The sequence below is a fragment of the Canis lupus genome, chromosome 10, assembly GCF_011100685.1.
Source record: "Canis lupus familiaris isolate Mischka breed German Shepherd chromosome 10, alternate assembly UU_Cfam_GSD_1.0, whole genome shotgun sequence".
In the NCBI taxonomy this organism is placed as follows: Eukaryota; Metazoa; Chordata; class Mammalia; order Carnivora; family Canidae; genus Canis; species Canis lupus.
The window spans coordinates 56,012,370-56,039,259 of NC_049231.1; the positions used below are offsets into that span (position 1 = coordinate 56,012,370).

The following is a 26,890-nucleotide window of genomic DNA, read 5'->3' on the forward strand; positions in this document are numbered from 1 at the left end:
ACAGAAATGTCATACAGCATAAGAATGCCACCTCAACATCATCTTCTCCAATGTGTAATGTTTGTCACAAAGAAACCCTTAGCAATTTTATGTTGCTATTAACATCATAAAGTGTAAACAAGCTTTCAAACAAAACCATTCAAATAATCATACAATTCATCAAAACATACAACTCGAAGGTTTAATATACAAAATAGCTACCTAGGGGATCCCTGGGTGGCTCAGCGGTTTGGTACCTGCCTTTGGCCCAGGGCGTAATCCTAGAGTCCCGGGATCGAGTCCCACATCGGGCTCCCTGCATGGAGCCTGCTTCTCCCTCTGCCTATGTCTCTGCCTCTCTCTCTGTGTGTGTTTCTAATGAATAAATAAATAAAATCTTTAAAAAACAAACAAACAAAATAGCTACCTAATAAATTAATTAAGATTATATAGTCTTATGCCCTAGAAAGTTGGAACTGCTTAGGTCCCCATAAGCGAGAAAAGACCCATTCATTCAACTTGCCAATAAACCTGCTTTGGTGATAGATCATTATGTTCCTCCTCAGATAAATTAGTAGCTGTGCACCACATTATGTTAGTAATAGACACTTAGTAACCAGGCTTATAAATCAACACGTATGTACTCTTATTTACCACTAACATAAAACCATACATTTCACAACCTGATTTATATCTGGTCAAGAATTATACTTCCTAGGAGGACACACAGTTAAAACTCAAGATCTTAACAGTGCAAAGGCTAATGGATTAATCTTACCCGATGAAATAAGTATGCTCAAGCTTTCTAGCTTGCCATACTGAGCAGCAACAAATAAAGGTGTGATTCCAAAGTCATCTTGGCATTCCTTGTTTGCTCCTTTTTTAAGAAGCAATTTTATGATCTCAGCATTTTCCTAAAGCACAGATTCATATTTTAAATGGGAGAAAACAAAGCAAATAGAAGGTATCTCTTTTCTTATTGCTATGTTTTGGGTTTTTATCATCCTCACTAAAGGAAAATTTTTTTTAACTATATTGTTCAATGGGAAGGAAGTATTAAACAATCAGATTATTCTATACCTTTAGTTGGCCCATTAAACATAAACAGATCAAACACTGATCTCTAAGAATTATAATTCGTTTAAAGCCTGTAAAACTAGTTTGCTATCCCAAGCACTCAAGAGTTACCACAATTTCTAAACACACTGTTATAAATAAAATGCGCCATTGCTCCTTATCAACTTATATTCCAAATATTCTGTTGGTCTCTTAACTATGCTATCAACATATGAAAAACTCAGATAATCCCTGAAGCCCAAAGCTGCTGGAACTACTAGAGCAGTTGGCTTATTCAGAATGATCATTAGCATTTAGACTGCCTTTTCTGTACTGCACTAACCATCATAAATCACAGGCAAGTAGGAAGCAAAAACTGTATAGAACTGTCATTTTAAAAGGGTAAAACACATAATTTACATGGAAATGAAATAATAAATTCAGAGGTTACCTGAAAAGTAGCCTGGTGCAAAGCATTCCATCCACACATAGAATGGGATCCATTAACATTTGCTCCATGTCGAAGCAACAGCCTTAACACATCTATCTGTCCATTTTCAACAGCTGCAATACAGCAGTCAAAACAATTATTGTCAGTACAAAGGCATGTTTGTAAACTGGACACTGTGGTGATGTTCTCATCACTTATTCACCGTGGAACTCACAATGCTGTGATCATTTCTATCAAGAAATCAAAACACATACTCCCTATGCAATACCAAAACATTTATCACAATTGTCTTAGCCCAAACCTATTAACATATACCATCCTTTCTGTGAACAAACAAAATTATTTTCAATCCTATTTAAGAGATACAGAGGAAACAGAAGCAAGAGGCAAACCTTTATTTTCTATGCTAATGAAGACGATGTTTCTATTTTGTTAAAAATGCAATTGGGGGAGGGATGGGGTGAACAGGTCAGAAGAAACAGCACCAGACTGAAGAACAGTTTCAACAGGATTGAAAGATTTGCTACTATTACCATTTGACCACAAATAACAATAGTCACTAGCAAACCGAAAAAGCAACACTACAAGTTCTGCATCATAGATATTTTTTACCATCATAAACAATAATGATTGTTTAAAAGGACGTTTTGTATCAATGCAAATACAGTAAAACTGTGCTTATCTGAAAAGGGGACTCCACATAACCTAAAGAGTATTATTAAAGAACTACATGTCACTTAACCACAGTAACTGAAACTAATGGCTCCCAAGATGATGCTAAAGTAGATCCTTTGAAGAACAGTTTGCATGCCCATAGGTATCTAAAACTGGTTTACCCTTTTACCAATTTCACCAAATTATTCTACTTTATCTTATGTACTGAATTTAACATGAGCCCAAGATAAGTGTCACCTAGTATCAGATACATATAACAATTTATAAATCCTACCTTGTGAGAAAAAACATAGGTGTATCAACTTAGTGTATCACTAAGTTGATACACCACACAAGTGAGACTAAACTTCCCAAAATGTTATTTATCACAAAACTGTGCACTGAGGGTGGCAATGATTCTGGAGGAATTAATGGAGGAAAAAAAAAAAAATGGAATGCCAAAAACAGAGGTATATAGTACTTGATAAAATAAGTACACACACAAATATACCTTTAGCAAATAAGGTACAAGGTGAATGATGTAGGTATGAGACTACTGTTAAGACTTCTTGGAATTATAAGTTTGGGGAAGAGCTATCAGAAAGTGTATAAGAAGGTCTGACTTCATGTGCTTGGTAATGAGAAAGGTGGTTTGAAAAGCAAGTATGATTTTTTTATTTCATTTCAAGCATATATTTATTCCTTCTATTAAAGTTATAGGTAAGAAGTAAATGAAATCAACAACTTTCAGCCAAAAATTAGAAAGGCACTAGACTTTTAAATGAAGGGCCACACGTGAAAAACGCTAGCACACATAGAACAACAGGGAAGATAAAACATTTAAAAGTAGAAAACAAGAAATGGTAAGCATATTCATTATTACTGAAGATAAATAACGTCACTGATATTCTATTAGTTTTGTATACTGAATTTATAGCAAAGTTTCCCCATAAGTTCTGTAGTCCAGAGTTCTCTTATCAGAGGAGGTTTCAGAAATGTGATGGTTCAGAAACCACCATGGTTGAAACAGTACCACTGTAATAGATGTTTAACATATCTTATTTTCTAAGTTAACATTCAGAGCATTTTACCAAGAACAGAACAACAGTTCTTTGTCTATAATCAAGCTATTTGTCTATAATCAATCTAAAGTCAATCTAATTTTGGGTGGAGGTCATAAGAGAAAAGGAAGAAAATCTGTTTCATATCCAATTCATCATACATCATTATCAGAGATCGCCGGCAAAAATCATTCTCTGGCCAGACCCTGAGTTGAAGATTATCAGGTTGTTGGCAGTGATATATGATGCAGGATAAAGATGTTTGTTTTTCATGAGTTAGGCTGACCTTACAAAAATGAAAGTCAAAAATATTTGTTTTGATTGTTAAATACACTACAGTAGAGAAACAGAAAAATTGTTTTCAACATCATAAATACATAAAGATATATGACATCTGCATCTCTGGTGAAAACACTGCCCAATGGTAAAAAGAGTAAAACCAATACATGAACAAATAAATAGCATTATTATAGCTCACTAATTATTTCAATATAAGGCAAATTTAACGATTAATAATTAAGAAACAGTGGTTCAGAAAAGTACACTTAGAGCTTATATCTACTACCAAAGCCTCTCCTTTGGGAAAGGTGGATTAACTTATTTCTCCTTATATAACAGGTTACCAAAATAAGGAGGCAGGGTGCCGTGCAATATCAATGTATGTTATCCAATAAAAGTTTATTAAAAAAACAAAAAAAGATCTGACTTGAACTTCCCATTTGCTGGCCTCCTAATCCACTAAGAAAGTATGTTCCATGAAGAAAGAAACTGTGTCTCGGGACACCTGGATGGCTCAGTGGTTGAGCGCCTGCCTTTAGTTCAGGGCGTGATCCCGGGGTCCTGGGATGGAGTCCCACATCAAGCTCCCCACAGGGAGCCTGCTTCTCCCTCTGTCTATGTCTCTGCCTCTCTCTGTCTCTCTCACGAATAAATAAATAAAATCTTAAAAAAAAAAAGAAACTGTGTCTCATTCTGCTTGTATGCTTAGTGCCAAATACAGACAGAAGACAGGCAATAAATAACCGTTGCCTGGATGAATAGGGAAAAAAACATCCTAAAGGAAGTAAGATTTGCTCTTTTTAAGAACACATCCCCTGAAACTAAATAGGCTTCAGAATTAGACTTCTGGATAGGACAACATAACTGGAACTAAACTAGCCTTCCCACAGTCAACTATCTTACCATACAAGTGAACAAATATGTAAGGCAACTTTTTCTGGCATTAAACAGTAGGTGGAACGTTGTGATTCCTGAGAGAAGGGAAATATATGAGGTAAGCCCCCTGACCACTTCAGCTGTCTGCCTGGCAACACTTCTTAAATGGAACAGTGAGTTGAAGTCCAAGCAAGGCAAGGGTAGGGCTGAAGAAAAGGTACTCCAAGAAAGGAAACCGTTCAAGCAGAGGGACAGCAGTCCACTGAGATAAGGAGGCAAAGATTAGAGTTCAAGCAGTTGACATCTGGTGTGAGGACCCAGAGAAAAGATAAGTGCAGAGAGGTCCTGGTGTAGGAGATCTCTAAGAATCTTTGGCTGTGGGCTGGGCTGCACATGCCTAAGGCAAGACAAAGCTTACTGGAGAACTGCTAAAGGACTGAGGATAGAACAGAGATAACTAGAGGTCAAATGCTGCAGAGGGCAATGGAAATCCTAAGAGTCCTGCCAGTGGTGAAACAATAGGATACCTCATTGCCTTGGGAGTAAAAACCACATCAGAGAGTAAGGCCTACTCTAGATCTGCTCTAAGCCTAAAATAAGCCCTGACAAGATGAGGAAAAAGGCAGAGGTTGGTAGGTGAGAGTCCTGCCTAATTAGACACACTTGGGAAAACACCTTAAGCTTTCCACAGATACAGTCTAACAAAGCATAAAAGCAAACCTAAACAAACTGAAGGTGATATGTTATTAAATGATTTATTAGAAAAAAAGAAAAAAGGCAGCCCGGGTGGCTCAGCGGTTTAGTGCTGCCTTCAGCCCGGGGTGGGATCCTAGAGACCCAGGATTGAGGCTCCCTGCACGCAGCCTGCTTCTCCCTCTGCCTCTCTCTCTGTATCTCATAAATAAATAAATAAAATCTTTTAAAAAATTTTTTAAAAAGAAAAATATATACCAACATTTCTCTTATGAAAGAATTCAAGTCTAACATACTATGCACTATGTCCCATATACAATTCAGAAAGCAGTCACCAGAAACTGACCCCAAGACGGCTCAGATGTTGGATTTAACAGATGAACTAAAACAACTAGTATAAATATGCTTTAAAAATTTTAGGGGAATACATTCAAAGACTTTACTTTTAATATAGATGGTATATAGATAGGTATACAAAGAGAATCACAGCAGAGAAATAAAGTCTTTTAAAAAGGATATTCTAGAGCTGAAAAAAAGAAAGGGATGGGCCTAAAAAAAGACTGGAGATAGAAGAAGAGTCAATGATTTTGAAGACCTCAATATAAATCACCCAATCTAAAGAACTGAAGAGAGTGGCGCCTGGCTGGCTCAGTCAGAAGGGCATGCAACTCTTGACCTTAGAGTCAGGAGTTTGAGCCTTATATTGGATGTAGAGATTATTTAAAATAAAACTTGAAAAAAAAAAAAAAAAAAAAGAACTGAGAAAAAGACTTCAGGAAAATCAACTATGCATCAGGAGCCTGTGGGTCAACATCAAATAGTCCAATATACATGTAATTGAAAGTCCCAAAGGAGAAGAGAATAAGAATGGAAACAGAAAAATATATATATTTCAAGACATAATGGCTCAAATTTTCCAAAATTGGATTTTAAAAGCAAAAAGAAAAGCCACATTGACTTACAGATCCCAGAAAATCAGCAAACCACAGTTCTTTGAAATAAGTCATTACACTTCTTACGATTTCACATTATATGTAAATTAAGGATGACTATATAAACATACTTGACAGCTCCATAGAAGAATTCCCATGATTATAAGAGGGGCTATAAACAACAAGCCACTGAAATCAACCTCACAGCTATAATAGCAGGGTTTTGTTTTTTTTTTTTCAGAGTTCTTCTCTGAACTTAAAATCTACCATTTCATCATATCCTTCAATACTCTGCAATTAAATTACTTAATCCAGACATTCCACAGTACCTGGGAGTGCATCAAGCACGAGGGTTATAGCAGTCAACCCAACAGACAAGGTATTTGCCTTCATGGAACTTCCCTTTTAATCAGAGAGATGAGTAATAAACAAACATAGATAAATAAAATAAGTTCTCATAAAAAATACTGTGAAAGAAATTAACAGAGTAAAATAATGCACAGTGACTTGGGATAAGTGTACTACTTTAGAAAAGGGGAGAAAGGTCAACTCTGAAACAAAGACAGATGAAGAGAGAAATGAAAGATAAAAAGCAGTAAAGTCACGCAAAGAGATGGAGGAGGCGTACTCCAAACAGGAAATAGGAGCATGAAGGCCAAGAGGAAGCAAAGATGGTATGTTTGAGGAACAGCAAGATGGCCCACCTTGTTCCTGAGACAGGTCTCAAGAAGAAGCTAAATTCTGTAGGGCATGGTCAGAAGTTTTAATTAACTGGTTGGCTGATTTGTTTGTTCATTTATTTATTTTAAGGAAACAATGAGTTTTCAGCTAGAGCTTTTCAAAGGAAAACAGCTCTCTCTTCAGCCTCACCTTGTGAGCCTCTCCCCCTCACTTTCCTGTGTTCTAGCCACACTACTTTTATTTCAATGGTTCTTTTAGTGCTTTCAGAATGCAACAACTAGGAAAAATTTTCACTGACTAACCCACCTAAAGTAGGCCCCCCTATTACTTTCTATCATATCATCATGCTCCATTCCTCTCTATCACTTACTAATAGATTGCCATTATAATTCACATGCATACTTGTTCATCATAAATTCCTCACTAGATTGTAAAACTCGCTTGCTACTATGTATCCTCAGCCCTTAGTAAAGTGCTGACACTTTACTGACATATAAGAGCCATTCAGTAAATATGAGCTAGATGACAGAAAACAGAAGAGGATTTATACTGACTGGTCACTTCAAACAGAAACACACCAACACAAATACTAAGAATAGAAATGATCAGAGGGGAAAAAAAACAACACTACTTGAGATTAACACTAAGCAGGGATTCTCAAACTGACTAATCAGATCTTTGCCATTAGCACAGGAAAAATAAACCTGCACACGATTGATGTTAAACTGGAAACAATAAGATTCAAATAATAAAATCTAGAGAAGTATTTATTTGGAACTTATAAATTAAATGAGACAGTCACGTAATGAGTTCTTTTACTGCAGTAATCAAAATTTAAACAATAATCTGTAAACACATAAAAGGATCAACATCATTAGTCATGAGGGAAATGCAAATCAAAATCATGAGATGCCGCTTCACACCCAGTAGGATGGCTATAATCAAAAAGATGGACAAGTACTGACAAGGATGTGGAGAAACTGAAACCATCATCCATTGCTGCTCGGAATGCAAAATGGTACAGCCGCTTTGTAAGTCCTGTAGTTCCTCAAAAAGTCACATATAGGGTTATCACATGACCCAGCTATTCCACTCCTAGAAATTTCCACAAAACAAAACAGAAAACATATATTCACACAAAAACTTTTACACAGGGACACCTGGGTGGCCACTGGTTGAGTGTCTGCCTTTGGCTCAGGTTGTGATCCCAGGGTCATGGGATCAAGTCCACCTGGGGCTCCTCACAGGGAGCTTGCTTCTCCCTCTGCCTATGTCTCTGCCTCTCTTTCTGGGTCTCGAATGAATGAATGAATGAATGAATGAATGAATGAATGAATAAAATATTTTTTAAAAAAGCTTTTACACAAATAATTTTGGCAAGATTATTCATGGCAGTCAAAAAGCAGAAATAACCCAAATGTTCATCAATTGAAGAACAGATAAACAAAAGGTGGTACATCACCCTACTGAATATTATTCAGCCATAAATAAGAATGAAGTACTGATGTATATTGCAACATGAGCCTTGAAAACTTTATGCTAAGTGAAAAAAAAACAAACGTAAAAGGCCGCATATTGGTGATTATATGAAATGTCAAGAATAAGCAATTCCATAGACACAAAGTAGTTTCACAGTTGCCAAGGGTGAAGGGGAAGGAATGGGAAGTGATTGTTACCCCATGCAGGGTCCCCTGTAGCTGATGGTCTCTTTACATTTTGTATTATCTTTCAGCCTAACTTTCATGTCAGAAGCATTTCTAACAGTGCATTTCTCTTAAAACTTTGTGGGTCTTCTGTCAATCTTCTTAGGGCTCTCTTTAATAGACAAAACCATGCTCACAAGGCTCTTTGAGATAAAGCCTTTCTCTGCCCTGGGCTTCTGCTGAGGAGCAACACTCCTAAACTTCTTAAAGCCCCACTGCTTGGCTGAGTGTGCCTATAAATCACACCCTAAAATCTTTAGAGGACCTTTCATCTGCCTGAATACTACTATAAGGCACCACCTTTATCACACACAGATTTTATCAAAATACTTTACAAATCATAAAGGAGACTTCACTTTAATACTACTTTTTCCTAGTAGTGTCATGGTTTTGGTATTTGCTTGGAAGTCTTAATTCAAGCCTTTTGCTCTGAGTAGAGGCTGAGAACTTTCAAAACCATCAAGTGCAGGCTCTTTTGTGTTTTAAAGTCTTTCCTTTAGTTACCTCTCTCCTTTCACTTATTTTGTCCCAAAGTGCTTTTCTGGCTTACTCCACTGAAAAATCACCTTGAATGTAGTTACCAGAACATCAGCATTAATTAAAATATGAACGTGGGGGCTGGGGAGACATGGACAGGACTTGGTAAGAGGTGTTAGATTAACTGATTAGCAGTTTTTAAAGGAAAAGTGAATTTAGAACCAAACTTTTCACCACACAATAATCAAAAAATAAAAAATAATAGCAGCAATGGCCACGATAGCCAAACTGTGGAAGGAGCCTCGGTGTCCAACGAAAGATGAATGGATAAAGAAGATGTGGTTTATGTATACAATGGAATATTACTCAGCTATTAGAAATGACAAATACCCACCATTTGCTTCAACGTGGATGGAACTGGAGGGTATTATGCTGAGTGAAGTAAGTCAGTCAGGAGAAGGACAAACATTATATGTTCTCATTCATTTGGGGAATATAAATAATAGTGAAAGGGAATATAAGGGAAGGGAGAAGAAATGTGTGGGAAATATCAGAAAGGGAGACAGAACGTAAAGACTGCTAACTCTGGGAAACGAACTAGGGGTGGTAGAAGGGGAGGAGGGCAGGGGGTGGGAGTGAATGGGTGACGGGCACTGGGGGTTATTCTGTATGTTAGTAAATTGAACACCAATAAAAAATAAATTAAAAAAAAATAAAAATAAAAAAATAAAAAATAAATAAATAAATAAAATAAATAAAAAATAAAAATAAATAAGAAAAACCAGAATTGTACATTTATCAGATATTAGTAGAAAACCATTTTAAATCTTAATGCCATAGATACAATCACAAAATAAAAGATAAAGGGATTTCAAGAGATACATATACAATAGAATTGAAAAAGCAGTAAGGAAACAAGTACTCAGAGAAATAATAATTTTCACAAAACATAAAAATGAACTTTAATACAGACACCTGGGTGGTTCAGTGTTGAGTGTCTGTCTTTGGCTCAGGTCACGAACCCAGGGTCCTGGGATTGAGTACTGCATCAGGCTCCCTCCGGAAAGCCTGCTTCTCCCTCTGCCTATGTCTCTGCCTCTCTCTCTCTGTGTCTCTCATAAATAAATAAATAAAATCTTTTTTAAGAATGAGGTAATAAATGTATAATATGTATATTATATATGCACACATATTAAATGCATAAAACATACTTACAAATAATACATATATACATTATATATACATATATACTGCATATGTAAAGTTAAATATAATCATGAAATTTTAAGCCCTAGGCTATTTTCTAGATGCTTTCCTTTGCTTTATATTTACCCCATGTTTTTTATATGTAAAATATATACATCATAATATGTAATATATTATATGGTACATTATTATATCACATATCATATATGCCTAATGTAATGCCTAGAACTTCCAGTATGATGTTGAATAAGAATTATAAAACTGGACATACTTTCTTCATTTCTAATCCTAGGAGTAAAGCATTTTATTCTTTCACCATTAGGCTTTATGTTTTCTGTATATTCTTTGTAAATGTACTTCATCCACTTGTTGTAGTTCCTCTTTATTGATAATTTGCCAAAAATGATTTTGTTCTTTTCATGAATGGGTATTGGGTTTTTCTACATCAATTGATATGACCATATGATTTTTCTTCTTTAGCCAATTGATATGATAATTTATATTGACTGTTTTTTTTTTTTAACCCTGTACCAGTCTTACATACTTGAAAAAAAAAAATTCACACGTGATCATACTGTGCAATTACACACTTTTGGATTAAGTTTGCTAATATTTTGTTGGGATTTTACATCTTGGTTCATGGCTTGTAGTTTTATCTATAGTCTTTTTTTCTGCTTTTGATATCAGAGTAACGTGAGCTAGAGAGTGTTCCCTTATTTTATATATTCTGGAAGACATTCTGTAAAATCAGTGTTAATTTGGCTAAATATTTGGTAGGATTTTTTTGTAAAACAAACTGGGGTTGGGGATTAATGTTCAGACATTTTAATTAAAAATTAAATTGATTTAATGGTTAATTAGACTATTTAGATTGTCTTCATCCTAGTTAAATGTTGATAATATGTGTTTCTTAACAAGCTGAACCATGTAATCAGTATTTTCAAATTTGTGAAGTGGAATATTTTTAGGATTACTTGAACATCCTTTTAATGTCATGGGTTTAGAGTTATATTCCCTGTTCATTACCAATATTGCTGATTTATGTTTCCTACCTTTTGATTTTTGTCAGTCTTGATAAAGATGTATTAATATTAATGATTTTTTCAAGTGAAAAAAAAAGAATGAGGTAATAATATATAGAATTCATAAAAATCAGTAAGGAAAACATGAAGAATCTTATAGATGAGTGACAGGAGTAGATAAATTTATTTTTAAAAAGTACAAGAAATAAATAGATATGGGAACACATATAAACATGGCAATATTCCTTACATTAGCAAATATGTTATGCAAATGATGTCCTTGTGATGATTTATCAACTTCTTGGTGACTTAATAAGGTTTACATGAAAGTGTAAATAAAATGCTTATTTTTTACTTAGTCATCCTTCAACTGAAATGTGATGTGTGGAAAGATTTCATAGTTATTCTTTTCAAACATGAAGCGACTAGTAATAAAAAGTCTAAATATCTAATATTAAGATATAATACCTTCAGTAGACTAAAATAATATCTAAAACCATAACTATTAAAATAGTATTGAAATGTAAAAAAAATGCTTAGAGCAGAGTAAGTGAAAAATTGTAAATTGGATATATGCATGATGTATCATATGATATGCAAAGTGCCTCTTTCCATTATAAAATGTCTATATGAATTTCTGTATAAACTACATAAAATACCTACCCATAAGGAATTGTGGGGAATTCTTAAAGATACAAACATGTAGGATAAGGGACAATTTTTTTCTTCTTAAAGTCTGCTATTGTTTATACAATAAAAATAGAAAAAAAGATGTTTGTGATATCTATGCTGTTAATACAGACACTTTCTTCTTAACCATATATCTTCTAGTCTGTCTCATTATTAACAATTTTTCAAGTGGGTATTGTATTTCAAAAATTTGTACAGGAATATTTTGGAGATTGGCTTATTCCAAAGTCTACAAATTTTTCATCACAAGATGATACTGCTGTTGTGACTCAAGGCACTATCTTCAAGCTCACTTTAATATCTGCCTTTAAACAGAATTTCAGCCCAAAGAACAATTCAAAATAACATTTAAATGCCATAAGACAGGCACCTGGGTGGCTTAGTGTCTGTCTTTGGCTCGGGTCATGACCCTAGGGTCCTGGGATAGAGCCCCGCATCAGGCTGTCTGCTCAGCAGGGAGCCTGCTTCTCCCTCTCCCTCTGCCTGCCATTCTGCCTACTTGTGCTTCTTTCTGTGTCAAATAAATAAAATCTCTTAAAAATAAAATTAAATAAATACCATAAGACAGAAATTCCGATATAATACTTGTGTGAGAACTCAATCTTTGTACAGCATTTCCCTATAATAAGATTTCAGATCCTGTATTACAGCTTAGAGTATAGAAGCATATAGAGAAGACTACAGAATTAGTGAAGCAACACTGTAGGGGCAGACAGATGATTCAAACGTCTGGAACACAGTTCTGTTTCCTCATTATGATCAAAGAGATCTGCTATGTGCAGAAAATGACCTCTGAAGTCATCTTTCAGCAGACAAAAAAGTATGCCTTTATCTATTAGTTGGGTTCTGTAAACAACAAATAAATATATTCTACCGAGGGTCACAAACTGAACAGCTTATCAGTTGGATTCTTTCCCATGTGTTTTATTTGCTCCACACAGTTTTATTTGGCTTTGTTAATTTGTTTTGTTTTACAGTTAAGGCAAAATTCAAAAATCAGAAATTTTCATATTAAAAAAACACAGATATCCATACTCAAAGTACCTTGAAATCTGGCAACACTGGGCTAGAGCAAGTAGTGGCTGTCCCTTTACACTGGGTTTCACTTTCCTCAGTAGTCCCTAACATTCTCTAGGCATCATTACTTATAATCTACCTTCTGGCCTCAGGAGCCTTACTGTCTGATTTACCTTCTCCAGAATAATTACTTATGACCAATCTTACTGGTTTAAATAAACATGCTTACTTTTCCTCCTCTATAACTATGTTGATCTTGTCAACGAGCGTTACAAACATACAATTTTGCCATCCTCAAAAAAGGAGTCCAAAGTCTATAATGGTCACTACCTGTACAAACGGCCATTCATTTGCCAGATTTTCCTCTCTTCCAAAAAACACAACTGGGCCTAAAAGGTAGGCAGAAGCTGTTAACACAGAACCTTTATGTTCTTTCTTGTCCTTCTATTTCCTGTCCCAAGTTTTCACTGAATCTAAAGACATTTCCTTAGACTGTTTAATTAGTATCATTTATTCCTTCTCTCATGTCTAAGAGTAGGCTCCAACTACTGACAACAATAAATCTTAGAAAGACTTAAATTCCAAGACAACAAACTGTATACTTTCTGCTTGGCCTTACTGGGGCTTTATGAAGTCATGACTTCACACTCAACAGTTATGAATGACTACAACTCAAATACCTTCCTCGCAATCCAACAACAACAAAATGCTTACAATCATCAGTGTTTACAGATTTTCTGTATTTTCCATCACCTAATCACAAAAGTCTTTATTGGAAATTAATTTCTATTCACCTTAATTTGGAGTAGAATTTATAATTTAAATATATGTGTTTATTGTCACTGACAATCATACTCTAGAAGCCAATAAACGGGTTTTACTGCAAAATACTTCAGCAACCTAATCATCATGGCAAAACTGAAGAATTATTTACTTTTGAGGGAATATTATTATTTAAAGATGCCTATGTATTTCTATGCAATATAGGCACTAAACTATAATTTATTTCTTATAGAGCCACCCTAAAACCCAGTAATTACACCAGTGGGTATTTACCCCAAAGATACAAATGTTGTGAACCAAAGGGGCACCTGCACCCCAATGTTTATAGCAGCAAGGTCCTCAATGGAAAAAGCCCAGATGTCTGACAGATGAATAAAGAAGATGCAGTATATACACACACACACACACACACAAAAATATATATATGTGTATATATTATATACACACACGTATATACACTACGTGGACTATTACTCAGCCATCAAAAAAATAAAACCTTGCCATTTGCAACAACATGGATGGAACTAAAGGATGTTATGCTAAGCAAAATAAGTTAATAAGAGAAAGCCAACTATCATATGGTCTCATTCATATGTGGATCTATTTAAGAAACAAAACTGAGGATCATAGGGAAAGAGAGGAAAAAAAATAAAACAAGAAGAAATCAGAGAGGGAGACAAACCGTAAGAGACTCTTAATCCTAGGAAACAAACTGAGGGTCGCTGGAGGGGAAGGGGCTGGGTGATGGACATTAAGGAGGGCAGGTGATATAATGAGCACTGGGTGTTATATAAGACTGATGAGTCACTGACCTCTACCCCTGAAACCAATAATACGTCATATGTTAATTAACTGAATTTAAAAAATTTTTTAAAAGGAAATTTCTTCTTTTCCTCAACAAGGTGGTAATACCAACTTTCTTTGGTTTAGAAGCATTTCCATAGGGATGCCTGGGTGGCTCAGCAGTTGAGCGTCTGCCTTTGGCTCAGGGCGTGATCCTGGATTTCCGGGATCGAGTCTCACATTGGGCTCCCTGCATGAAGCCTGCTTCTCCCTCTACCTATGTCTCTGCCTCTCTCTCTGTCATTCTAATAAATAAATAAAATCTCTTAAAAAGATTGAAGCATTTCCACAACTCAAGTGATTCTAAGTAGAGAGAAACTGATTTGTGGATATCATCAAATAAAACAAAATTTCTACGTAATACTAGGATGGCCATATACATGAAAAGTATCCCATAAGGTATTTGGAAGAAGAAAGAGAGGAGGAAGAAAGTAAGGAGGAAGATAAAACTATTTCATGGGTGCGGATAACTAGGACCAGACATTTCAACAGCATGAAACTGTAAGTCCCCTTGTATTTTTGTGGTATCATTCTTAGTATATACCAACTAATATATAATGTCTCTCAATCAAAATCTTCAAGTAACATGTGCTCACATGAGCATCAGTAACAATCTGTGCACAAGATGGTGTCTGGAGAACATGGAAAATTAAATCAACTCTTGCAAATATATCACATTCTTTTAGAACACCATTAGTATGCTTAAGATTCCTGACTATCCACCTAAGATTAAGACTCTGTTCTAAAATCAATGAACAGGTAATAAACATTACATGAGCTAGAAATGATGAAAATTATACTAAAAACGAAATAAAGGACATATCAACTAATTACAATGCAGAGATCTTAACTGAATCCTGATTTCAACAATCTGAATCCTGATGTCAACAATCTGAAAATACAAATAAACATATATACAACAATCAGGGAAATTCAAACACCAATTGGAAGTTTGATGATACTGATCAATTACTTATCTTTAAGAGCAATAATAGCATTGTGATTGTTTTTTAAAGAAATATCTTTACCCTTTGATGATACATACACAAATACTTATGTGTTAAATCATATGATGAATGGAGTTGTCCTTCAAAATAATGGAGTGGAGACAGTGAGTAGAGCTATAACTGAAACATGACTTGCCCTAAGTTGAAAACAATTGAAGTTCAGTGTCAGGTACATGGCAATTTATTTCATTCTTCTCTATATTTAAGAATGCCACAAATTTTAAGGAGAATTTCAAATGGGAATTCCAAAAATATTTTGCATATCTGAAATATTCCTACTGTGCATTAAAGTGAATTTTTAAAAAGATAGCAGAAAAATCTAACTGAACACTCTTACTTAATACTATAAAGTTGCACTTTATATATTAATTAAAAATGCTTTAAACTTAAAGAAACAGGGAGAAGAGAAACAGACAAGAAAGTAGATGAATCTACAGCAGAATGATAATAGTAATTAGGACTGAACTCACCTTCATAATACTTTGTGTCTCTTACAGGACTTATTATAGTATGCCTTGAATTCTTGTTATTTTAATAACCCCAACTAGATGGTAAGCCCTTGATGGCAGGGACTAAGCCTAATGAAGAAGATAGAACCCTGATAATCACCTAATCAATTGAGGATAATGAGGAAAATTCTGCTGCAAGGTCTACTATCTCGCTGAAGCAAAGACGACTGGCTAAGCTGGTGACTCTTTGTTCCTTCCCTCTCTACACCTTATAGGAGCCACCTAGTATCACATGCTAGAGCAAAGGAGACAAACGCTTCAAAGATAGAAGAGCACTCACTACTGCCCAGTTAAGGATCCATAAATAGCAGAACTCTCCAATACAGAAGCCACTAGCCTCAAGTAGCTGTTTACATTTAAATTAATTAAAACTATAGTGTCAGAATCAAAACACAAGAAACAACGTTGATGAGGATGTGGAGAAAAAGGAATCCTTGTGCACTGTTGGTGGTAATGCAAACTGGTGCACCCGCTGTGGAAAACAGTATGGAGGTTCCTCAAAAAAATTAAAAATAGAATTACCATATAACCAAGGAATTCCACTACTGGGTATTTACCCAAAGAATATAAAAATAATAATTCAAAAAGACATATGTTCCCTATGTTTATTACAGCATTATTTACAATAGCCAAATTATGGAAGCAACCTAAAATGTTCATCAATAGATGAATGCATAAAGAAGATGTGATATATATGTATACGTATATATCATGTACATAAATATATGTACATGTGGAATATTATTCAGCCATTAAAAAGAATGAAATCCTGCCATATGCAACAACATAATGAATCTAGAGAGCATAATGCTAAGCAAAATAAGTAAGTAGAGGAAGACAAATACCATATGATCTCACTCATATGTGGAATTTATGACACAAAAAAAGACGAACAAAAGGAGGAGAAAAGAGACAAACCAAGAAACAGACTCTCAACTACAGAGAACAAACTAATGGTTACCAGAGGGGAGGCGAGTGTGGGAATGGGTGAAACAGGTGATAGGGATTAAGAGTACACATCACGGGGGATCCCGGGGTGACTCAGGGGTTTATCGCCTGCCTTCAGCCTATGGTGTGATCCTGGAGTCCCGGGATCGAGTCCCAGGTCAGGTTCCCTGCATGAAGCCTGTTTCTCCCTCTGCCTGTGTCTCTGCCTCTCTCTCTCTCATGAGTAAATAAATAAAATCTTAAAAAAAAAAAAAAAAAAAGAGTACACATCACAATGAGCACTGAGTAATGTACAGAACTGCTGAATCACTCTATTGTATGCCTGAAACTAATTAATTGTATGTTAACTATACAGGATTTTAAATAAAAATTTAAATTTAAATTAATTTAAATTAATTTATTAAAATTTGAGTACTTCCATCAAACTAGCTACATTTAAAGTGCTCAAGAACGGGATGCCTGGGTGGCTCAGCGGTTTGGCACTTGCCTTCGGCCCAGGGCATGACCCAGAAACCCGGGATCGAGTCCCTGCATGGAGCCTGCTTCTCTCTCTGCCTCTCTCTCTGCCTGTGTCTCTGCCTGTGTCTCTGCCTCTCTCTCTCTGTATCTCATGAATAAATAAATAAAATCTTTAAAAAAAAAAAAAAGTGCTCAAGAGCCACACATAGCTAGTGATTATCATACTGGACAGTGTAGATATAGGACATTTCCAAGTTCTATGAAACAGTATTGGTCTAGAGTTTAGAATTTAACTGAACTGGAATTTAATCTAGAATACCAGGCACGTCTATCTAAGATACATGCATTCCTAGCCATAGGATAGAGGACCAGGACACCAGTTGTGGCTCCTATGGCTTGGGGTTAAGTGATCAAGGACAGAAAGGAAACAAGTAATTCTAGAACCTGCAGAAGTACTGTAGTTCCCAGAGAGAAAAGGAAAGCAGGATCATAGTGATCTGGTATTACAGCGGCATTCCACAGAGACCAGAACAATAAAACACCCCAGTTGGAAAGCATAGCTTAAAGTGGGGCACATGGAGAGATGGGAGAAGGGCTTTCCTCCCTTCAATCCAAACAAGTATTAGTTCTATAAAACTCTAGCTGAGAAAGCAGGAAAAAACCAGAAGCTCTGAGGGAAGGGACACTGCCCCTCCCACAAGAGGTTATATTATAGTGCTGGGGAAGTCCGTAAGAGCACAAGTCTAAGAAAACAAGGATGACAATTTCAATAATTTCTAGGAAGACGATTTACTGTTGAAGAAACAAGTTTCTCCATTTCCTAAATTAAAGGGAAAAGAAGTTAAAAGAAGTAATCTGGGAAAGAATACTGAGTAACAAAATAATTTTAAAAAGAAGAAATCAAGGAAATGAAAACAGTTTTGACCCATATGAAAATTCTAACCAAAATCAAAATTTAGTTGAGGCATGGAGCACAGTAAGTGCAGTACAAAGCCCCAAATAAAGACTTCAAGGCATAAACTCAACATAGGATTCTCATTCGGGACAAATACAGCAAACCTATACATACATGTAGGTAAGAAATCTAACTAGAAATAAGACATTCTAATTAGGAACAGTCAATAATGATCATCATATAATGCAACATCCATTAAAGAATAGATTTTTAAAAAAGGAACCTTTAAAAATGTATTTATCCCTAATGAATGTTCTTTTGGAAAATTGCCTAACGTGCTGTATTCTAGGAAACTACTGTAGGCAAGTTGCATACCAAATGCAAATTACAATGAGCTGAGTTTTACATCTATAAGATAGATATACACAATTCATTTTAAAGCTCAGATTCTGACAGTAATTCTACTGAGAAACATCAAAGTCAGGCTGAAGTGGACAGTTAAAACCACAGGCTGTCCATCTCCTCTTGTTATGGCTGTAGGATAGCGATTTCTGAGAACGTCAGAGATCATCTATGTGTTCCATTAGTACATTTTATTTATAAATGAATTTTTAATTGTATCTATACTTTTTAACTTCTACTTGTATTCTATTCTCCATTATGCATTTCATTTTTCTATACAATTCAATAATAAAATATTTCCATTGTATACCCAATACGTATAAAACTTGTTTTTATACATTTAAAACATTCAAAAAATAAAAAAAAATTTTAAAAAACATTCCCGAGCCATTTATCTACCTGCAGTATTTCTCTGGTCCTGTGGTTACACTGACATCTGGTGGCAGTGTGAAAGAAACTAGACTGCAATAACAAGGGGGTTTTTTCTCCTTTTTTATTTTATTTTATTTTATTTTTTTGGCTAATTTATTTTATGTGACTTCAGCGGTTATGTTTTTCCAACGCTTTATCTATACCCAAGATGGCAGACCTATTAAAATACTATATTAACTCCAGTGACAGCGAACATTAGTTACAATCAGTGACATTCTTGAAATAATTCACTTTGGTAACACGACTGGGAAGGATATAGAATTATTCCAAGAATGTCACTGGGTAAGTAGGACTGCTCACAGTTACTTATTTCATAATTAAAGTTTATAATCAGAATGGTTATAAAGGAAGACTTTCCCATCAAAGATAAATGCATCATTTCAAACCATTTTCTCTATACATGAAGATAGAGTCCCATAATATGTCTTGCTCATGAATGTTTAGTTTGAAACAGAATATTTTATTGATATTTAGAAAATATTTTTAATTTTTAGAAAAATTTAGAGAAAGTATAACTTAATACTAATGAAGTTATACTTTTTTCTTATCAAGTATTTCATGTCTACCCAATGACTAACAAGCTTAAAGGTGTACACTGAAGGAAGAAACTATGGTCTCATGGGCAAAATCCATTATGCTAGGAATATAACAAAAAAAGTTGTAATCAATATCCCAACCTAATTCTACATGTTGCCACTGACATATCTCATGGTTTCTGATAAAAAGAGAGAATTCAGGGGCTCCTAGATCGCTCAGACTGTTAAGTGTCCACCTTCAGCTCAGGTCAATCCTGGGGTCCTGGAATTGAGCCCCACATCGGCCTCCCTACTCAATGGGGAGCCTGCTTCTCCCTCTCTCTCTGCTACTCCCCATGCCTGTGCCTACTCTACCCTCACCTCTAACAAATAAATAAAAATAATTTTTTTTAATTGACTAAAAAAGAAAGGGATTTTTTTTTTTTTTCTTTCTTAAGAGGGAGACAGAATCCCACACAGGCTCCACACCCAACGAGGAGCCTGATGCAGGGCTTGATCCCAATCCTGAGATCAAGACCTGAGCCGAAATCATAACTCAGATGCCTAACCAACTGAGCCACCCAGGCACCCCCAGGAAGAGAGAATTCTAATAGCCAATTAGACATTAAACACCATATCCAGAAAAACACATTCTTCAATCAGATGAAAGTCTTAGACAAAACCTTGAAATTTTACCATCTTATTATATTTGGATTATTTTTCCATGTCTCCTCAGCAAAAGAATTAAGACCAACATTAGATTCAGACAGCATACCCCTAAATTTACATAGTGTAGAGCTGTAACACTGCATTCTACCACCCTCCTGTAATTACCCAATTCACATTTTTGAAACATTTATGCAACAGTATTCTTTTAGGAACCACCTCTGTCAGTATAATCTCCATGTTATAGCTTAGAGAAATAAATCATTACACTGAAGATTCTCTATCAGAGAAGAAGTAGAGAGCAAACTATCCTTCGTCCCAAGGACTCCTATTTATATAGAAGCAACACTTCTATTTCAGGATACTAACCAGTGAAGATCACATACAATTAATTGGCCAATGGTAATAATTATGAAGAATAGAGATAATTGCATTAACCATGCATGTAATAATCCAGTTTGACAGCCACATATGCATAATGTACAACAGTGATACTCAGTATCATTCATAAACTGGCTATCAACCTGAAAACTGTCCCCAGTCCTCAACAAGGAAAGAAGTTTTGACCAGAATGTAAATCAATTATGTCTCTAAGCACACTGTTTAGTTTTACTGACATTTTTCTTAAAATAAGACTTCCCTGATAAAGGAAGCAGTGCACTGATTTACATTCTGGCTCAAGCACCTTATATCAACAAACTGACATTTAACTAGCACTGCTCTATGGTATCTAAAGAGAACAGACTGAACTATATGGGTGGGTGGGGATTGAGGGGGGGCTCATCTAGGTCTTTCTCTACCATATACTAGAATATACATTATTGCCAAATACTGAAATCAAGAATTTTTGTTTTACTTTAAAATTTAATATGGACTTCCAATTTTAATATTGAGGCATAAAGTAACCATTTCCCCTTAATCTTCTTAAAAAGCACCCAAAAGCAATTAATTCAAAATCAGCAAAGAGGGCAGCCCAGGTGGCTCAGCGGTTTAGTGCCGCCTTCAGCTCAGGGTGTGATCCCGGAGACCTGGGATCGAGTCCCACATCGGGCTCCCTGCATGGAGCCTGCTTCTCCCTCTGCCTGTGTCTCTGCCTCTCTCTCTCTCTCTCTCTGTGTCTCTCATGAATAAATAAATAAAATCTTTAAAAAAAAAAACAGCAAAGAAAATTAAAACACACAGCATTTTTACAAAACTGGAATCCAGCTAAAACTCCAGAACAAAATTAGGTGTAAGAGCTTCCTAAAGAAAGCTGCACATCTCAGAAAGAGCTAGCAAAGTAAACTCCTCAAAGGTGAGAGGTTCCCTCTGAGTGACAAAACAAATTCCCAGCAGAAGGTAGGATTCATGGGCCAACAAGAGAACACTGTGGACCCAGCTGAGATACAAAAATCAAAAGAATGGGGTCTAATAAGGAATCACACAAAAAAACTATATTTGTAATAATAGTCTGTCTCTGCTTCCATAGAAGAGAAGCAGCATTGCAAAAACAGCTGCCTGTGCCCACTGACTGGTAAAATAGCTAAATAAACTCAACAACCAAAAACCTTACCTAGAGTTTTTGGAACATTAGCTAATCTGGAATATGGCTCTAGCTCCTTAAATCTCCTAAAAATAAATTACGATGCAAAAATTCACATTTTCAAATGAGTTATCACAAAGGAACAAGCACAAATCCATACAAAGTTACCAAAAAGGAGGAAGAAAATTACAGGAAAAATTATTAGTAGACCAAAAAAAAACCCTTATCATAAAAAATATTGCCACAAAGTAATGAAAATTACAGCTAAAATTTTTGCTGTAGGGATCCCTGGGTGGCGCAGCAGTTTGGCGCCTGCCTTTGGCCCAGGGCACGATCCTGGAGACCCAGAATCGAGTCCCACGTCAGGCTCCCGGTGCATGGAGCCTGCTTCTCCCTCTGCCTATGTCTCTGCCTCTCTCTCTCTCTCTGTGTGTGTGACTATCATAAATAAATTTAAAAAATAAAAAAAATAAAAAATAAAATAAAAATTTTGCTGTAAATTTAAAAAATTATTAAGGAAATAAAGGCATAATGCCAAGACGTAGGAGTTCAGCTAAAAGATGTCTAGATGATAAGAAATTATGTAACATAAACTTGGACAATTTAGAAAAGACCTCGAAAAAATAAAACAATCATAGAAACTGGAAGAAACTGTTGAAACTGGAAGAAACACTGTAGAAAATAGACATTTCTGAAATGAACACAGAGGATTAAAAAAAGGAAAAGGAAAGTAAAATTTTAAGAGTGGATGAGAGAAAATAATAGATATAAAAAACAGGATATCTAACACATGAATATTTGGAGCCCAAGAAGACCATCATAATAACAGAACAAATAAATATTTAAAGACATAATTCCAAAAAGATTTACTAAAATAATAAAATAAAGAAAATCTAAATCTAGATACTGAAGGGGCACCTGGCTGGCTCAGTCAGAAGTATGTGTAATGACCAGGTCGTGGGTTCAAGCCTCCAGTTGAGTTTAAAGATAAATCAATCAATGAAAGGGCATACCATGTCTCAGAAAAAAACTGATCCAGAACAGACATGCAAAAATATTGTCACAAAACAAGAAAATAAAATCAGGCTGGCCTCCAACTTTAACTCTAGAACATAATAGATTACTATTAAAAATTTTCTTAAAGAAAAGTATGACTCAAGGATTCTACATCTAATCAAACTGCTGCCCAAATACAAAATCACTATTCAATTATGAACATGCAAAACTCAGGGAATATTATACCCACAGGTCCTTTTAGAAGACTCTATTAAAGGAAGAATTTAGTTAGCCAAGCAAACTAGAAAAGCCATGGCAAAGTAACTGGTGATAAACTTCTAAGCTACTTAACCACAGAACTAAAAATAAAATTAAACGAAGGAGTTAAGATGCAAAATGTTATTACACTTAACATGCAAATATAACAAAAGTTGGGAAGGGACGAGAGGAAATAAAAGTTATGTAAGGACAATATAAGGATAATGATTTCCTCATCTTTAAAAGTTGGAAGTTTAAATCTATCAAAACATAATAAATTGACAGATTATATAGATTTAATTGTATGAAAGTAAACATAAGATAAATATCCTATTTTCATAATTACTTAAGAAACAAGATATTAGGGCAGCTCTGGTGGCGCAGCGGTTTAGCGCCGCCTGCAGCCTGGGGTGCAGTCCTGGAGACCCTGGATCGAGTCCCACGTCAGGCTTTCTGTATGGAGTCTGCTTCTCCCTCTGTCTATGTCTCTGCCTCCCTTTCTCTGTCTCTATGAATAAATTAAAAATCTTTAAAAAAAAAAAAAAGATATTATCCATGTTTTACAGAGTAGAGTATGACACAAAATAACAGAAAGTTACATCAAGAAACATTAAAATTAGGGTCACCCGGCTGGCTCAGTTAGTAAAGCATGTGACTCTTGATCTTGGGGTTATGGGGTCGAGCCCCACGATGGATGTAGAGATTACTTAAAAATATAAAATCTTTGGGGAGTCTTAGTTGCTCAGTCCCTTAAGTAGCTGCCTTCAACTGGGGTTATGATCCTACAGTCCTGGGATCAAGCTCCACATGGGACTCCCTGCTCAGCAGGAAGCCTGCTTCTCCTTCTCCCTCTGCTTGCTGCTCTTCCTGTTTGTGCTCTCTCTGTCAAATAAATAAATATTTTAAAATAATAATAAACATAAAATCTTAAAAAAAAAAAAAACGAAAACGGGCAACTCGGTGGTTCAGCAGGTTAATCGTCTGACTCTTGGTTTCTGCTCAGGCCATGATCTCAGAGTCCCATGGCAGATTCCATACTCAGCAGGGTGTCTGCTTAAAGATACTCTAACTCTCCCTCAGTGCACACCCACACAATCTCCCTCTCCAAAATAAATAAGTCTTAAAAAAAAAAAAAAAAACATGAAAATTAACATTTTTAAAATATACCTTTTTGGTGAATACAGTATTTTTGATCTGGGAAAACTCAAACTCAATTTTCAATACTATGTCCTCAAGTAAAAATGCTCACATTACAATCCTTAAACATGATAATTAATCTCTGTTGAAAAATCTAAAAACAACAAAGATAAAGTTTAATTAATATATTTTAAATATATGGTTTTGAAGCCTCAAAATTGCTAGCACTCAAAAATTGGCCCTATCAACAATCACTGATTCATGAAAATACTAGTGAAAAGCACAATATGCTGTGATTTGGTAAATTCTGGAATATATCAGTGGAGTCAGAATTAAAGGAAATGCCATATGAGCTCAAGTATGACACATTTCACAGTTAAATATTGAAATACGCAGCCTCACATAATACTTTATAAAACACTTTGTTTTTATTAAGCATTCTTGCTATGTTTAACATTGAAGGTTACACAGAATAAGCAGAGATACAGAAGAATAAAAAAAAAAAAATGGAAAAAATCAATCAAAAGCCAGAACTGCATGCTGTGCGGTTCCCATAAAAATTGTCCTATGAAGTCACATAGGGCTGGATTCAAGCCTCCAACATCAGTGTTGTTTTATATACAGCAAAATAAAAAGAAAACTTAAGTCCTATAAAATTAGCTGGGTTTCCACTCATAATCTACTATATTTATAAATGAGAATATTCTTATCTCTAAAGCAGTTTGACAAATCTATCCTTAGAATATTTACTATGAAAAAAAAAGAATATTTACTATGTATGCATTTATGAGGCAAGAAGTGGGGAGAAAAGGCAAGGGTAAGGAAAAGAAACAAAAAAAAAAGAAAAGAAACAAGGGGGCAGACCCTTTGTTAAAGTATAAACTTCAAACTACATGTTAGCAAAAAGATGTTCAAGGACAATTTTCACATGGAAAGAGAAGTTGTTTCCTGAATTTCCTCTTTCTTGCGGTGTTTTCTTATTTTCATTTACTGCCATCAAACTGAAAAGTTTCCTTTCTAACTCATTTTTTAAAAAGATTTTATTTATTTATTCGAGAGAGAGAGAGAGAAAGAGAGGCAGAGACACAGGCAGAGTGAGAAGCTCCATGCTGGGAGCCCGACGTGGAACTCAATCCTGGGACTCCAGGATCATACCCTGGGCGGAAGGCAGGCGCCAAACTACTGAGCCACCTAGGGATCCCCTCTAACTCATTTTTATAAAAATCTTCATGAGGGGCACATGGGTGGCTCAGGCAGTTAAGCATGTGACTTTTTTTTGTTTATAGATTTATTTACTCATGAGAGACACAGAGAGAGGCAGAGACACAGGCAGAGGGAGAAGCAGGCTCCCCTTAGGGAGCCCGATGTGGGACTCAATCCCTAGACCCCAGGATCACAACCGGAGCCAAAGGCAGACACTCAACCGCTGACTCTTGTTCTCAGTTCAGGTCTTGATCTCAATGTTGTGAGATCATGCCCTGCATTGGGCTCCATGTTGAGGGTTATGCATCCTACTTAAAAATTCTTAAAAATAAACATCTTGACGAGTTCTGTGTAGAAAATATGTCCCCATTATAAATGGTGGGGGAGCAGAGTTTCTCTGCATATAGCCTTCAGTTCAATCATATTCAAACACCAATGTCAATGACTTTTCCAAGTTACCTACCAAATTTCCATAGTTCTATATTCATTTTCTACCCCTTAATCCTCCAAGTTTATATTTATAGCCTCCAGCAACAGTCTAGGTGGTAGCTAGGCCATCAAGACAGGTACTACAGTAACTTGTATGGAAATACAGCTTCCCTGTGGGGAGAGGAAAACATACTTCAATACTTCAAAGTTTTAGCAAACACCAGTTTTGGAAGAGAACTCCTACACCAAGAAGGAAGCTGCACCAGACAGGCAGTTCCCCTTTCTGACTTTAAGTTCAGCTGATCCAGCCACTCTTCTTACCAAGACATTACCATCTATAGTTTGTTGAAACCTTAAGTGTCCTAGATTTTATTTTAGTAAAAGAAGCCCTTCCATTATAGACTGAAACGTGGATCACTATGGTTATTTAAGAGAAGTAGATGGATAAAGAAAAGCAAAGCAGATTGCTGAAGTTTGTCATATTATTTACAGGCAAGCAAACACTGTGTGCACATCACCTAACTGAAGAATCATATGTCCATCCCTTGACCCTATGTTCCCGCAAAAACTAAAAGTATATTTTTTCCTTTTTAAAGAAATACTCTACTTCCAAATAAGAACCTAGCATAATTGATGCTCTACTTGAGCACCTAAAGTCCTACATGTACTACATCTCCTTGAAGTTAACCTCCTTGCTTGAGTAAAATAATTTTTTGTATTAGCCAATATAAAACATAATTAGGATAGTCAGTTTGCTGCCAAAGAAACTAAATAAATCCCGTTACTAAAAATAAGTGATTTAAAGTTATTCACTGGTTTGAATTATCTTAGCAACTGTTCTTTCATTAACATAAAAAATTACAAGTTAACTATATCCTAAAATAGAAATCACTAAAACTCTGCATCTCTAATTTTTTCCACATGTTTACATATAATACTGAATTTCATAAACAGGACTATAAAATTTTTAAACTGTTAACCAGCAAACTAGCATTTCTCAAATTGTTCCATGGAATGTCAGTGTTCTCTGAGATTTTCCTAAGTGTTCCACAAAGAAAAAGAATATTATGGTCAAATTACATTCCAAAATGCCGAGTTAAAGTTAAAAC

General features: G+C 35.5%; 1 protein-coding gene across 1 annotated transcript in view; it reads right to left on the minus strand.

The window, feature by feature from the left end:
• ASB3 (ankyrin repeat and SOCS box containing 3) overlaps nt 1-26,890 on the minus strand; it is a 74,226-nt gene that overhangs the window by 34,856 nt on the left and 12,480 nt on the right. The window contains exons 3-4 of the mRNA NM_001205055.1: nt 1,487-1,599; nt 758-893 (exon numbers count right to left, since the gene is read on the minus strand). Of these exons, the coding sequence (NP_001191984.1) occupies nt 758-893; nt 1,487-1,599 (249 nt within the window). The remainder of the gene's footprint in view (nt 1-757; nt 894-1,486; nt 1,600-26,890) is intronic.